The sequence below is a fragment of the Mastigoproctus giganteus genome, chromosome 2 (assembly GCF_048544385.1).
Source record: "Mastigoproctus giganteus isolate SK-2022 chromosome 2, ASM4854438v1, whole genome shotgun sequence".
NCBI classification, from domain to species: Eukaryota; Metazoa; Arthropoda; class Arachnida; order Uropygi; family Thelyphonidae; genus Mastigoproctus; species Mastigoproctus giganteus.
Window position 1 is genome coordinate 168,917,405 of NC_143576.1, and position 14,470 is coordinate 168,931,874.

Below are 14,470 nucleotides of genomic sequence, written 5' to 3' on the forward strand. Positions count from 1 at the left end.
CACCAAGAAATTTTCTATCCACGACATTGGCTGTATATGTTTTCCGTTTTCCCAATACTCACCTCACTCATATCACTGTTGAAATGCCTAAAGAATTCCGTGATGCTATGGGTGGCTCTCAACACTTACTTAAGTGGTGTCACTCCATAAAATAAAGAAAAAAAAGCCTTTTATAGTTTCGATAAAGACATACTTAAGTAGTACTATAAATATAAAAATTAGTTAACCGATCTGTCAGCAAAGCGCATATTCCAAATATGTTTCAAATTATTGTGTCGCTTTTCGTTTTGGGGATTTTGAATTGTTGATAAACATGTGTGGTCTAGAAGAAATTAAAATAAACACTTATCACGCTAAATTTAAATAGGAATGAAAATTAGAGTCACCGTAACTTCTGTGTCATCGCACATGGCTCGAACCCAGTCCAAGGCTTCAGACGTGGCTGCTCGTATATTGTCTACTCTTCCAAGATGAAACTTTCGCAAAGAAGCACTTTCATACGTGGACATGAGTTTTCTGTGAACCCTGAAAAAAATATAAAACGGAACGTGCTGTAACATTCTAATGGAATCAGACGATCGCTGTCAAAATTTATCAATATAAATGCATTTAGATCAGTAGAAATCCATACATCGATATGCTGCCAGGACTCTGTTGTGCATCCTGGATGCTGAATATTTTGATTTCGGATGGTTTACAGAGTCCATTCTTAAGACAATTTATTTAACTCATTTAGTGGCTCCGTTGTTAACTGATTGGTAGCACATCTCTTGCTATCTATATACATATAAGGGTTTTTCAAATGAAAAGTGTGCAATGCCAACAATTCCAATGATGTGGGCAATCATCTTTCGATTGCGTTATTGGATAGAAGAAACGCTTTCAATTGGATGATGATGATGTATGTGAGAGAGGGAGATGGTCAGTGAGTTCTTTAGGCTGTTGCAGTCGTTAGAGTTCGGTGCAAAACTATTTATGAAATAGTGGACATGATCCTTAACTATTATTGTGAGATTTTTGGTACTCATAAATATACATTTCATGCAAGTTTTGTCTTTACTCACTTTTAATTCGAACAGCCCTAAGCCCTTTGCAGATGAAGGAATCCATGTAGATGTAGTTATGGTGTATCATTCTGTATGATGGAGTACGGCAATTTAATTATATTATAAGTAGTCTTAGGAAAGATATTCATTTAGGATATTTATGGTCGTTCGTTTTAAAACTGTAGTGTTAGATGAAACTCTTGAAAATACCAACTGTTGTCAGCCATTAGAGAATGCCAACTGTTGGCAGCTTTTTAATACAGCCGTAGAGATCCAAGAAGATATTGATCACCTCTAGCAATGTCCCTTTGTTTTTGTTGTTTCGTGAGATTAAATATTTCGCATTTTGATGAAACTAAATATTTTAGTAAGGTTATTAGTCCGGCGCATTGTGGTAACATACCAGGTCAGATAATTTTTATGTAATGTTAAATTATTCGTTAGCAAATTTTAACCTTAATATGGGGATTTCACAAGTCGTCACATTAGGTGAAACGATTAAATTATTCCCAATAAATAAATAAAATCAGTTTACTGAAACCAGTATAAAAATCAAATATCAGGAACTCATCTTACAAAAATACATCGGCCAAATTAAAGAGATTAACATCTGAAGACGCATAAAACAAGATAAAATTCTAATTAAAATTTTCATAAAATTCATATTTAAATCGAAATATTTCATTAAATCCACTCCTCAGTTTATGGATTCGTTATAGTCAAAGGGTAATTGCCTTACATAGCTTGGAATACGATTTTTTTGATAACATTTTGTATTAATCAAGATATTTTTTTTCCGGGTAGACAATAACAGTAAAAGACTTACTTGTAATAAGTGAGTTGTAAGGCAAGCTGAAGATAAGCATCTGGACTGATTTTCTGGAATTTGATGAAGTCTTTTCCATATTCTGTAAACCTTAAGATGAAGAGGTCCAGGTCAGCCACCATTCTGCAAAGTAAAGGAATGAGGACAGACGTGTACAAATTTAAATTTAAATATCCACGAAAGCACGGATTTTATTTATTTAAATCAAATATTAACTGTATTAAACGATTTAAGATATACTTGTAGTTTTAATATCGGTGCAATTAATTTTAGTCAAACAATGTTCCAACTGCCAACATAAACTTAGCGCTGGACGAGAATGTAAGCGCAACTTCGAATTCTGGATTGCCGTTCCCCAACAAATATTAAAATAAAATAAATATAAAAGGCTGGAGCCTTCTTTAAGATGTGAAACTACTCTATTAAAATTTTGTAAGAGGGACCATTGCACACCATTGAACATCATTCATTTCTCAGATGATATGATAACCCATAGATTTCCGTCTTAATCTACCCGCAAAAATCATAATTAATCTTTGAAGGATTTTGTAGGGATTTTGTAGGAAGATGCGGAAATTAAGATCCGAAAGTCATTTCTGCACTGAATTGTTCTCTTAATTAAAACGGGTTTCACAGCTAATTAGGCAGTCCTGAAGTCCTAAACTCAATCTCAAAGAACATCTTTTCGACTTGCTGGGATGCTGGATCAAGATGAAGCCAGCGCGGCTCATTTCGATTATTGAGATTTCGGCTTCAAAGAAGAAGAAACCTTTTGAAATATCAGCTGCTGTGGTGAATTGGTCTGAGTAACTTTCTGCAGTTATGGATTTTTCGAGTTCTCTCCGTTCCCCATGTATTGTTTAACAAAATAAAATAAAACAAATGATCACTTTTTCATTCGAGACGGAAAGAGCTTTTATGGGTTCTTTCATTCACTTTTCAGCTAATATCCTTGTTAACTTGTTAGCTTAAAGTTACCTTTAGGCGCTTACGCTAAGCAAATTCAAGCGAACCAATTTTTCGGTTGAATGCGCAAGCACTGGCAAAGGCAATGTTTTCATCATTCCTCCACCCCAAGACATACAGTGTAATAAGTGCAATTTCCCAAATTATTTTAGTGTAATTTTATCATCTCGTTCTCAGAATTATTTAATAAATGATTATTGCACAGCAACTTACTTGTTCAATTTCCGTGTGGCTTCTTGGATGGCTGTTAATATCTCATCGGTTGCTTCCCAGTTAAGAAATCGCGGTGGAGGTAGTGCAGTTGTTTTTGACTTGTCCAGTTTTAAAGGCGGTGAGTCTAAACTCTGTTGTTCCCTGCGTGTGAAAAATGCACCAGAAATGATGTAAGGGAAAAGAAACTTATAAAGTGCATGAAACACATGAACATGGCTCAAATTCATCCTACTTACCAGACTGAAATTCTGTCTACATGATGCCCATTAAGAGGATATTTATTTAGTAAATATTCAATTATTAATAGAGATTAAGTACGATAATCTGTTGGTTACGGATGACAATTTATCAATGTATCTACTAATTTAAAGCCAAATTAAATATAAAATATTAAAATATCTTGAACATATAACAGTTACCTGAAGTTACATGTGGCCTGAGCATATTGGTACAAAAATCAGGAACGTAGATAATAGACTTTATTATTTAATATAGAGAAATAAAACTAGAAATTAATAAAAGCTAGATAAGAATTACGTTATGTATAAATTTATATTTTAAAATATAGTTGTTATTTATTGGTTTTATGGTTAAGAAAATCAGCAACTGTATATCGATGGAAAAGTTATTCCCACAAACTAAGTGGGTTTTTGCCTGACAAGCCGGAGGGTTTTGCAACAAGTAGACACACGCTTACGGTTTAAATTAAGGCTACTTGCACAATTTATTTGTGGCCTGGGTCAGGATATGAAACCTAAGTCAGTTATCACTGACTTGGGTTTCATATCCTGACTTATAATGACATCAACTCAATTAGATTGCTGGATCAATTAAATTGATGTCACACGTTGATAATATAAATAATTCAATTCTATTTACCCGTAATAATTCTGAAATCTTTCACTTATAACTTCAAAGTTTAATTTTTTGTGAAAATTTAAATTAAATGGCATGGAATTCAGAAAGAAACATTTAACATCTTGGCAACATAGAACTTCAACACCATTCCACTCCATTTGGTATCATAGTAGTAACGGCCATACATCTAATTATAGTCCTCATTGGAAGTAATGTTTATTGGAGAGTATTTCAATCTATGGCCACTAATATAAATTTGAACAGAACTAAAACCAAATAAAACAATGAAGTATAATGCGATGTACTTTATTATAGGCATAAATAATAACAATAACAACTCAAGCCGTGCTAGAGAGTTCTACCCACAAGTTGTACTGGGACCGCGCCATAAGAATGGACAAAATGATCCCGCACAACAGGCTGGATATAACTCTCACTGACAAGAAGGAAAATACTATCTACTTCATTGAAACAACAACAGCTCAGGAAGTCTTTTGTGAGCGATCAACTACAAAGAACAAGGAATACAGACACAACCGAACCAGAATTAGAGGAGGAACAGCAAATATAAGAAGTACAACTTGGTGCAGCAGAAGTGGAAAGAGACAAGGTCGCGATATCCAGAACAGAAGACGAGTGGAAGAAGGCCCTAGGAGAATTCGAAGGAATGGATCCTACGAAGATCCACGCCATACCGTAACAGAGACTCAACAGAATCTTGTGGCAAATCACAGACCACCTCAATCGGCGAATAATACTGGATTACCTCAACAACAACAACGCATTAACACTAGATAAAAAATCCGCACAGACATTTACTCTGCCGCTGTAGCAGCCACCAGGATGAACGAAGAGAAACCAGAGATCAGCACAAAACAAACGCAACGACAAGGAACCACCAGCCTGGAAAAGAAGACTATAGCAGAATATAGAAGAGACAAGAGTGAAGATAGGCCATCTGACCCAGAACTAACGGGGTAGCAGAAGTAAGGAGTTGATCAGAACGGTGAAGACCATCCTCAAGAAAGAAAACATCCACAAAAAAAACCAAACTATTATATTAGGGCCTTCCCTAATTTCTTACATATACCCGTTTATATATTATGTCTGTAAATTGCATGTGTTCTCTGGTCGATTTGCCTGTTTTGCTGGACGAAAAAACCCCAGTTTCTGAGGAAAAAACCTTGCTATCTACGTCTGAGACCGACTAACTCAGCCACGGAGTGAAAAAAGTCCATTAAAGTTCCTCGCATCATCGACGGGATTCTAACTCGGGCCTTTTCCACCCGGTGTGGGGAGGACGGTGACGATACCACTCTGCTACCCGCGCAGACAGAAAACATTCACAGCAAACACGATACCTATAATCAGAGGATCGAAGAATACCCTGACACCTTCAAGCAGAAACTCTTGGCATTCAGCAACAGACTTCGCTTGTAGGGAGGGTGCCAAGAAGAAAACAGAAAACTAGTTATTTGATGAAAACCAGAGAGCCTTCTACAGGAACATCGGACAGGAGGAGATGGAAGGCAGCGAACATCCCAACCAGAGTAGTCACTCGAGGAATTTTGGGGAAACCTGTGGAGCAGCGAAGTTAACCATAACGGCCGTGTTCCCTCGATAGACCTAGAGTGTGTGTGCGGTAGCACAGTGGTATCGTCACCGTCCTCCCCACACCGAGTAAAAAGGCCCGGGTTCGAATCCCGTCAATGACGCGAGGAACTTTAACGGGCTGAGTTAGTCGGTCTCAGGCGTTGATAGCAAGGTTTTTTTCACCCATAAACTGGGGTTTTTCGTCCATCAAACAGACAAATTGACCATAGAACACACACACAATTAACAGACATAAGACACAGCACGGCAGATGAATTTAATTATTCGGGTGGCCTAAATATAATAGTTTGGGTTTTTTTTTTTTGGATAGTCCTAAAACGGAAGAAAACCAAGGATATACAAGATATGACACAATGGGAGATTCAGGAGGAAGGAGTATAACAGTCGATCAGGAACTCCCATATGGCAAACCTCATGGATAGATGACATCCACAACCGCTGGTATAAGGGCACACACACACACACACACACACTCCAACAATATACGAGTTCCTGACTAGCAGCATAATCAAGAAGATATCAGATCATTTGGAGAGCCAGCCGAGCAGCAGATGAGCTGCATCGGCTTTGCTCATCTGCTTATGTTTGCTCATCTGCATATGTAAGCAGATGAGCAAAGGATGCAAGGAGCTATTGACGCGGCAGTTATGAAGCAAGCCTATAAGAAGCATTGAAACCTATATACGCCTTACATAGGATTGCCTTCGTCTCCGTGCCGCATAGCTGATTTGAATCTAAAACTAAAACTATTATATTTAGGCCACCCGAATAATTAAATTCATCTGCCGTGCTGTGTCTTATGTCTGTTAATTGATTGTGTTCTATGGTCGATTTATCTGTTTGCTGGACAAAAAACCTCAGTTTTCTGGGGGGAAAACCTTGCTATCTACGCCTGAGACCGACTAACTCAGCCACGAAGTGCTGATTTGAATCAGAGACGCTGGGATTGTGTTAGGATACTTTAATCTGGGCGAAATGCTCTTCTGTGTGCCCATCTGATCGACATGGCGATGCCTCGCCAGCACAACAACCTCCAGAAAACTTTCGAGGAAAATATCAGGAAGTACGTCGACCTCAGACAGGAAATCGAGGAGATGTGGCATACGAAACAAGTAGCGACCATCCCGATCAACCTCTTTGGCACCATGCCGTGTCAACCACTGGCATGGTGCCAAAGAGCCTCCATAAGAACCTAGCCGTGATAAACCTTCCAGAGAACACCTACAAGGAACTCCCGTAAACGTATATAAAAACCACCTCACGAACCTGGTACCAGTAGCTGCCATGGAATGGAAAAAACCCATAAGGAGAAGAAAGAGTTAATAAATAATAATAATAATTATCATTATTATTAAATCATACCTTTATCCATGGCAGTAACTTGTCCTTAATACCATAATTCTCCATTTGTAGCAGCCTATTTTGTGTAACTGTACCAAAAGCTTTACTGAAATCCAAGTATATGACAAAATTATTTTATTTTTCGCAAATAATTACTTCGTTACTGCATCACAGTATCCAATCAGACTGGTCAGACAAGATTACCCCTTAAACTAATTTCATGCTATCATTAGGGGTTGCCTTCTACTGTATATTACAGCTCAATGCAGCATAACAGTTGTATGAGAAATTTTAAATTTATTTTTAAGAACAGAACGTTCTACTATACGTATTTCTACAAATGAAACTATTGGATGATGGATCCTCAGAGTAAGAATGCCCACAGAAAAGTCTTTGGGAGAAGTGCAATACCTTTCGGAAAGGAAAAACAGTGCATCGGCTTTTCTCATCTGCTTATGTAAGCAGATGAGCACAGTGTTATCCTAAAGGGCTTGAAGAAAAGATTTCTTATTAAATTTTTAACACATACACTACGTTAATATTAATTTGAATTTTTCTACAATATTTTAAAAATTATCATAATAATATACAAATTTATTTAGTTTTTATAATATTTCAAAAATTATTTATTTCGTTTTAATTTTATTTTTTTAAATACCTTCTGGGGAGGGTTCTTTCCTTCCTGTGATAACCCTCGAGTCCGAGGAAAATTATAAGGATATCAGCATTATTATTTGGATTAATTATCCTTAAAAATATTCGATATTATCCTTTAAAATGTTCGATATGCTTACATGTAGTCTAGAAGCTCTTCGCAGAACCTTAATACTGTAATGCCTTCTGAAGCAGAATGTTCAACTACAACCCCAAAGAGGCCGTCCCTGCTGATGATCACCTGGAGAGAAGAAACGAAAGTGAAATACTCTAGTTTTAGAACAACGTACAGGGCAGAATAATACAGTAAGCTGATCAACTTGAATTTTAACACCCAGGTGGGAAGCACAGTTGGCAGAATTAGCGTCCGTCCTCTCCACAACGGGTGGAAAAGACCCGAGCTTGAGTCCTATCGATGACCCGAAGAATTTTAATAGCCCTTTTTCACAACGTGGCTGAGTTAGTCGGTCTCAGGCGAGGGTAGCATGGTTTTTTCTCCCGTATCTCGGGATTCTCTTACAACAAACAGAAAATCGACAACAGAACAAACGCAATTTACAGACAGTATACACGGAATAATACGACCATAGTCGCTGATGCTCCTAAAAACCCAATACAACTAAAACGGAATTTTAATATGTTTAATTAAAAAACAAAACAAAACGCGTTTACACTTCTGAAATGCATTTAAGTTGAAGTTGACAGAATTTACAGACATTATATACGGAGCAATATGGCCTTACTCGCTGATGCTCCTAAAAACCGAACAACAACAACAACAAGTTGTAGTTGAAAAAGTTAATCAGTAATTCTATAATCGATTGCCTGGTTGTGGGAAGAATAACTTAAATATCCAGAGAAGGAAAATAAAGAAAAAAACATAACCTTCGTCAGATAGGAGCTAACTTAGTAACATTGTGAAAAGATAACTAATAAAAGTTTCTTTGTCCCGAGTTTTGAGCCTTGATGGCACAATGGTCTCAGCCACTGCACTAGCTGCAAAGGCTAAGGGTAAACTTGGATGTTGTTGTTGTAATAGAGTTTTAGGAGCATCAGCGACTAAGGCCGTATTGCTTAGAGTGTATTGTCTATAAATTGCGTGTGTTCTGAGGTCGATTTTCTTTTTGCTAGATGGCATACCCGAGTTTCCGGGGATAAAAACCATGCCATCATCGCATGAGATCGACTAACTCAGCCACGTTGTGAAAAAGGCCCATAAAAATTCCTCACGTAATCGACGGGACACGAAATCACGTCTTTACCACCCGGTGTGGGGAGGTAGGCGATCCTACCAACTGTGCTACCCATGAGGGTGCTAAAGATGGACCGAAGTAGTAGAAGAGGGAGGGTACTGTATTTGCGAAAGCAAAATCAATTTATATGTTCATTAGCATAGAAATACTCCGTAATATAAGAGTTAAAGTTAATCACGCTTTTACTATGTGGAAGTATTGCTGAAAGTACAGTAGGTGATATTCGGGTGACACTCAAGTCAAGTGGGCCCAATTTCGGTGAAGTCTGGACGGTCTGTGACAGCCAAATCCTCTGCTTGCACCTTCACGATGGTGGGACAGATAGTAATCCTGGGTATAACCCCCAATGCACAAGCATACTGTGGGTGACCACCCGGGTGTGAACCAACGTAAGCAGGGGTAGAGGTGTGGCGCCCACACCACATGGAGGAATGCCGCCCCTCTGTGTTATCAGGCAATACTAGATGGTAGATAACTCTCATCAACCAGTGCAATACCACCACTTTGCTTACTGGAGGCTTGAAGTTGTGGAACCCATGTTTAGTCTCCAGACTAAGTTTCGGTCAACCCTTCCCCATGTCTTCCATCATGAAGTATAACTGAGGGCTTTTGAGGTTATGATGGACATCATAGGGAGATCCAATCTTCCATATATATTTCGAGGGTACAGCTCTAAAACAGTGTTCGCAGGCCGGCCGCAAGTTAGTACACTTGACCGAACATATTGGTAATTCTTTAGGAAGCTTCCGGATCAGCTAGTGTATAACCTTGCTACCTTTACTCTATTCTGCCAGACGGTGACTGGAGGAAGACCGAGTAGTGTGTATGTGGGGGGGGGGGCATTGTCAAGGCCACGTTATGTCAAGGATCTGGGTATATTCTTACCATGTGTACGCCTTATCCAAAAATCTGATTACTTCATACAGTACTTCCCCGCCCCACTTTTTTTTACTATTGAATACACCATGAATCGTCAAACTAATAGAGTAAGCTTATCTCCGAAAAGATCTGTACCTCCCAAACACTTCCTAGTTCATTTCACAAATATTCTTGGTCTCAATTCTAATCTCAACGATGTCCATTTCCACTTGCAGCCTTCCAAACACCATGTACTTTTTCTGACAGAATCTCAGTTATCGATTGATTCAAATACTGCTCATCTCAGATGCCCAAATTATTCGCTGTATGATTCCTTTCGCCTCAAAGGAAGTACTTGTGCATATGTCCGTACCCTGTCAGAGACTTGGTAATTTGGAATCTCCTCTGGCTTAAAATCTCTCTACCTCATTGTGCCAAATTCATCTATTGTCTCTACCGTTCTCCCAACTCCACTAATCACTTGGAGCTGTTCGATTTCCTTTCTTTGCAACTTGACTTTCTGCAGTCCAACTTTCCTAACAGTGAAGTAATTTTCCTTGGCGATTTTAACGTTCACAACTCCAGCTGGCTTCCGTTTTCTAGTCATACTAACCCAGCTGGTCGAGATGCTGAGGCTTTTCTAATTACTAATGACCTTGCACAAATTGTTCATTTACCTACAAGAATACCGGATAATCCTAACCATACAGCCAATACGCTTGATCTTTTTCTCACAAATAACACTTCTAAGTACGTCGAAGTGAGTGGTCCTTCAGGCACCTCAGATCACAAACTGGTGGTTGTCTCTTCTCCAATGGAGCCTTTATCTCATGGCTATTCCGAACCTCGTGTTGTTTGGCAATACAAGAATGCAAAATGGGATGACCTGCGAGATTTCTTTTCTTCTTTTCCATGGTCGGAATACTGTTTCAAAACTTCTGATGTCAACGTTTGCTCAGATCGTGTCAGTGAAATTGTTCCTGTAAGAATGGAATCCTTTATCCCAAACTCCACTTTAAAATCTAGTGCTTTATCTAAACCTTGGTTTTCCAATAAATGTGCTAAAGCTGTTGAAGAGAAAAACGTTGCATATCGTAATTGGCTTATTTCCGATTCTTCAGTTGTATTTTCTGCCTACACCAAAGCTCGCAACAGTTGTAAAGCAGTTATTAATCAGTCCAAACTAGAGTTTGAACAGGCTAAGAGTAGAAACTTGTTTCTTGTCCTAATGGTAGCCGAGCATTCTGGGATCTTGCCAAAGCTATTGGCCGCAACTTTTGCCCATCTCTGTGCCCCCCTCTGTCCAAACCAGATGGTTCTGTTGCCACTTCAGCCAAGAATAAAGCTGACCTGCTAGCATCCCATTTTTCTTTCAACTCATGCATTAACGATCTTGGTAAAATACCTCCCACTATTCCCAACACGCTCCATTCAATGCCTCCTGTGGTCTTCCGTCAAAAGGATGTCAGAAGGATTTTGACGAATCTTGATGCTAAGAAAGCTCCAGGTCCTTCCTGATGGTATTTCTCCACTTGTTCTCAAAACCTGTGCTCCTGAACTTACTCCTATTCTTTGCCGCCTTTTTTCACTTTCTTATTCCAAAGGTGTTTTTCCTTCTGCTTGGAAATTTGCTCATATCCAGCCAGTTCCTAAAAAGGGTAACAAATCCCTCCCATCCAATTATCGTCCCATTGCTATTACTTCTACTCTTTCTAAAGTAATGGAGAAATCAATTAACCGCCAACTCTTAGTGAAACTACCTAGAAACCTTCCGTCTGATCGACGATTGCCAGTATGGATTCCGTCAGTGTCGATCCACTGGTGATATTCTGGCTTATGTTACCCATTTATGGACTAATTCAATGGACAAGTTCGGTGAAACACGAGCAGTTGCTCTTGACATCGCAAAGGCTTTCGATCGTGTTTGGCATAAAAGTCTTCTAAACAAGCTTCCATCTTATGGTTTGCCAACTGTTTTTTGTAATTGGTTATCTGGTTTTCTCTGTGATCGCTCACTGAGAGTGATGGTAGATGGCTCTCTGTCTTCTAACTTCTCCATTAATGCCGGTGTCCTCCAAGGTTCAGTTCTTTTCCCCACTCTTTTCCTCTTGTTTATTAATGACCTTCTTCCATTGACTGGAAATCCTATCCATAGTTTTGCCGATGATAGCACATTGCATTCCACTTTCCATTTTGAGAAACCTTGTCCTGCTCAATCAGCTTCAACTTCTCGAAAATCTGCTACCAATTCCTTAAATGCCGATCTCCAGGTAATTCTCCAGTGGAGCAAAGACAACTTAGTTGATTTCAACCCTTCTAAAACTCAGTCTTGTCTTATATCTCGCAAAAAGGATTCTTCTGCTCCTATGCTTATCTTTAGTGACACTCTGATTTCTAGGCAAAATGATATATCTCTTTGGGGATTACCCTGACTTGTAATCTCTTTTGGCACAAGCATATTACAAATATTGCTTCCTTTGCATCTAAAAAACTTGGTTTTCTCTTTCGCTCTCGGCGTTACTTTTCTTCCAAACAGCTGCTTACCCTGTATAAATCGCAAATCCGCCCTGCCATGGAATATTGTTCCCACATCTGGGGTGGTGTCCCCAAAACTTCTCTCAGGCTTCTTGATTCCATTCAGAAAAGGGCAGTTAGGTTAATTAATGATTCATCTCTAATAGAGCGTCTCCACTCGCTGTCTCATAGACGTACTGTTTCTGCTGCATGCCTCTTCTACAGATACTTCCATGGGCACTGTTCTTCTGAATTGGCGTCTATAATTCCCGCTCTCTCTTTCAAAACAGTCCGAACACGTGCTGCCACCAGCCAACATCCATTTATTGTCCAACTTCAAACCCACAGAACAACTTTTCATCTTCCTCATTTATTCATTCAACTGCTGTTTTCTGGAACAACCTTCCTTCATACGTATTTCCTGAAAATTACAATCTACAGAAGTTCAAGTCCAATGTCAACAAATATCTTCTTTCGTCTTCTCAACCTCCATCCCAAGCACGGTACTAAGTACTATAGGTTCTAATACCTCTCGTGTTTGGGGTTTCATAAAAAAAAAGAAAAAAGAAAGGTGTTATAATTATCAGGATCTGCTTACCTGTAAAGTCGAAAATGAAATGAACTAATTTGAAATTAAATAATCCCCCCCCCCGTTCTTACTTTTACGTTCTTTATGCGATCAGACACTCCAATTTCTTTTCGCTGTGTTTGTTAGCAATTTCGTGTCATTTAGTGGGTTAGTTTTCCAGTTCAAGTTTTATTTATTTTATTCGTATCATTTTTATTACTTTTCCAGTAGTATGATTTTGTACATTTGTTTCGCATATTTGTAATCAATTTGGTTCAGTCGTTACCGAAAGGTCCACGTTAACTTTACATTTTGTAGTTCCGTTTTCTTATGTTTCACCGTAGAGGGGTTCATCGCATTAAGTTGGTGTTTTCAGGTAGTATAGGGCACTATTGAACGTTTGAAAATTTTCAGCAGTTTCGACCGTGGCTGCTCCCCGATGAAATCACGACTGTAGTTGCCTTATCTTTCTTTCCTTTAGTTCTTTTCACGTATTTGCGTTTGCCCCTCGGACTTTCCTCCATGGTCTTCGTGCTTGAATCCAGCCAGCAGCGATGACGCCATTATAGAAGACTTCTGCAAGATGTTTTTCCTGAGGAGAAGGTAGGTTCTGTTTAATAACTTTTTTATTATTTAATTTCTGTTTTTTCGATTCTGGTAAATAATTTCATTTTTTGGTCGTTTACAGATAACAATAATTCCTCATAAATTTGTATAACATCAGCTGTATTTTTAGCGCTTGGTAAAAACAGAAAATAATTTAACTGTTATTTTCTCATACCAGGTACGTTTCCTTTCCTTTTGATGCTTCACAATATGGTTAATATATAGGTACAAGTAGCAGCCAGACGAATAGAAATATTTGAAAATCGCCTCCAAGTAGTCCTCTTGTCGCCAATATAAAACGAGAGACCATGACTGCACGAAAAGTCCTTTGTGACTTCGAATGGGGCGTGATCGTTGAAGTTCAGTACATGGGCATCCTGATAGAAGAGGCGGAGGTTACTGACCGGTTGAGAGAAACTGTCTCGAAGAGAATGTTGGAATCGGTAAAAAAAACTGGAAGTCATCGCTGAAATGTAACAGTAACCGACACAATTCACTTGTCAGCAGGGATGGATGTCTGATCGTTATTCCGTTTCTGAAGGGATGGGAGTCCTTTTAGTAATTGTTGCTACGCTACGGTGTAGGCACCATGGAACAGCTACCATCCATTAAGCACCATCGTGCAAAATTTAAGAAGCCTGGGCCACGCGTACTTCAATAATATAATGTTCATCGTTGCTTTGGCACTTAATACGCATTTAACTAAGGCCATATAGTAGACAGACACTTGCTGAAGTATTATATACTAGCATATTGGCTACAATGAAGTTGTGGCCAGTGGGATCGTGGGATTGTACCCATAGGACTCATGGACATAGAAATCTCTGACCTTCCATTATTCCTATCTAACGGTGGCATCGGCTTTACCCCTAGAAATGGTCTTCTGCTTATTGTATTTAGAGTTATGCAATAGCCTGTGAGTATGTGACCCAGGGTTGGATTCAGTTTTGTTTATATTTTCAGGCCCAAGTATACCTCTCAAGTAGTCATGTCGGCCAAAGTCATGATGATTTACAACCTCTAGTCAGGCGGATGTGCAGGGGTTAAGTAACCAGATGTGGTTAAAATTAATAAATAAACAAAAATAGCCTGGGTTGCGAAGCGCAACAGATGAGTAACAGCAAACACTGCACATATACTCCAATGTGCAAAG

General features: G+C 38.9%; 1 protein-coding gene across 2 annotated transcripts in view; it reads right to left on the reverse strand.

Annotated features, from left to right (window-relative positions):
• Positions 1-14,470, reverse strand: part of LOC150089734 (choline O-acetyltransferase-like) — a 176,286-nt gene that overhangs the window by 9,656 nt on the left and 152,160 nt on the right. For both annotated transcript variants that reach the window (XM_090389632.1, XM_090389630.1), the window contains 4 exons: positions 7,659-7,759; positions 3,052-3,192; positions 1,873-1,995; positions 387-525 (listed from right to left, as the gene is read on the reverse strand). In XM_090389632.1, the coding sequence (XP_090245758.1) occupies positions 387-525; positions 1,873-1,995; positions 3,052-3,192; positions 7,659-7,759 (504 nt within the window). The remainder of the gene's footprint in view (positions 1-386; positions 526-1,872; positions 1,996-3,051; positions 3,193-7,658; positions 7,760-14,470) is intronic.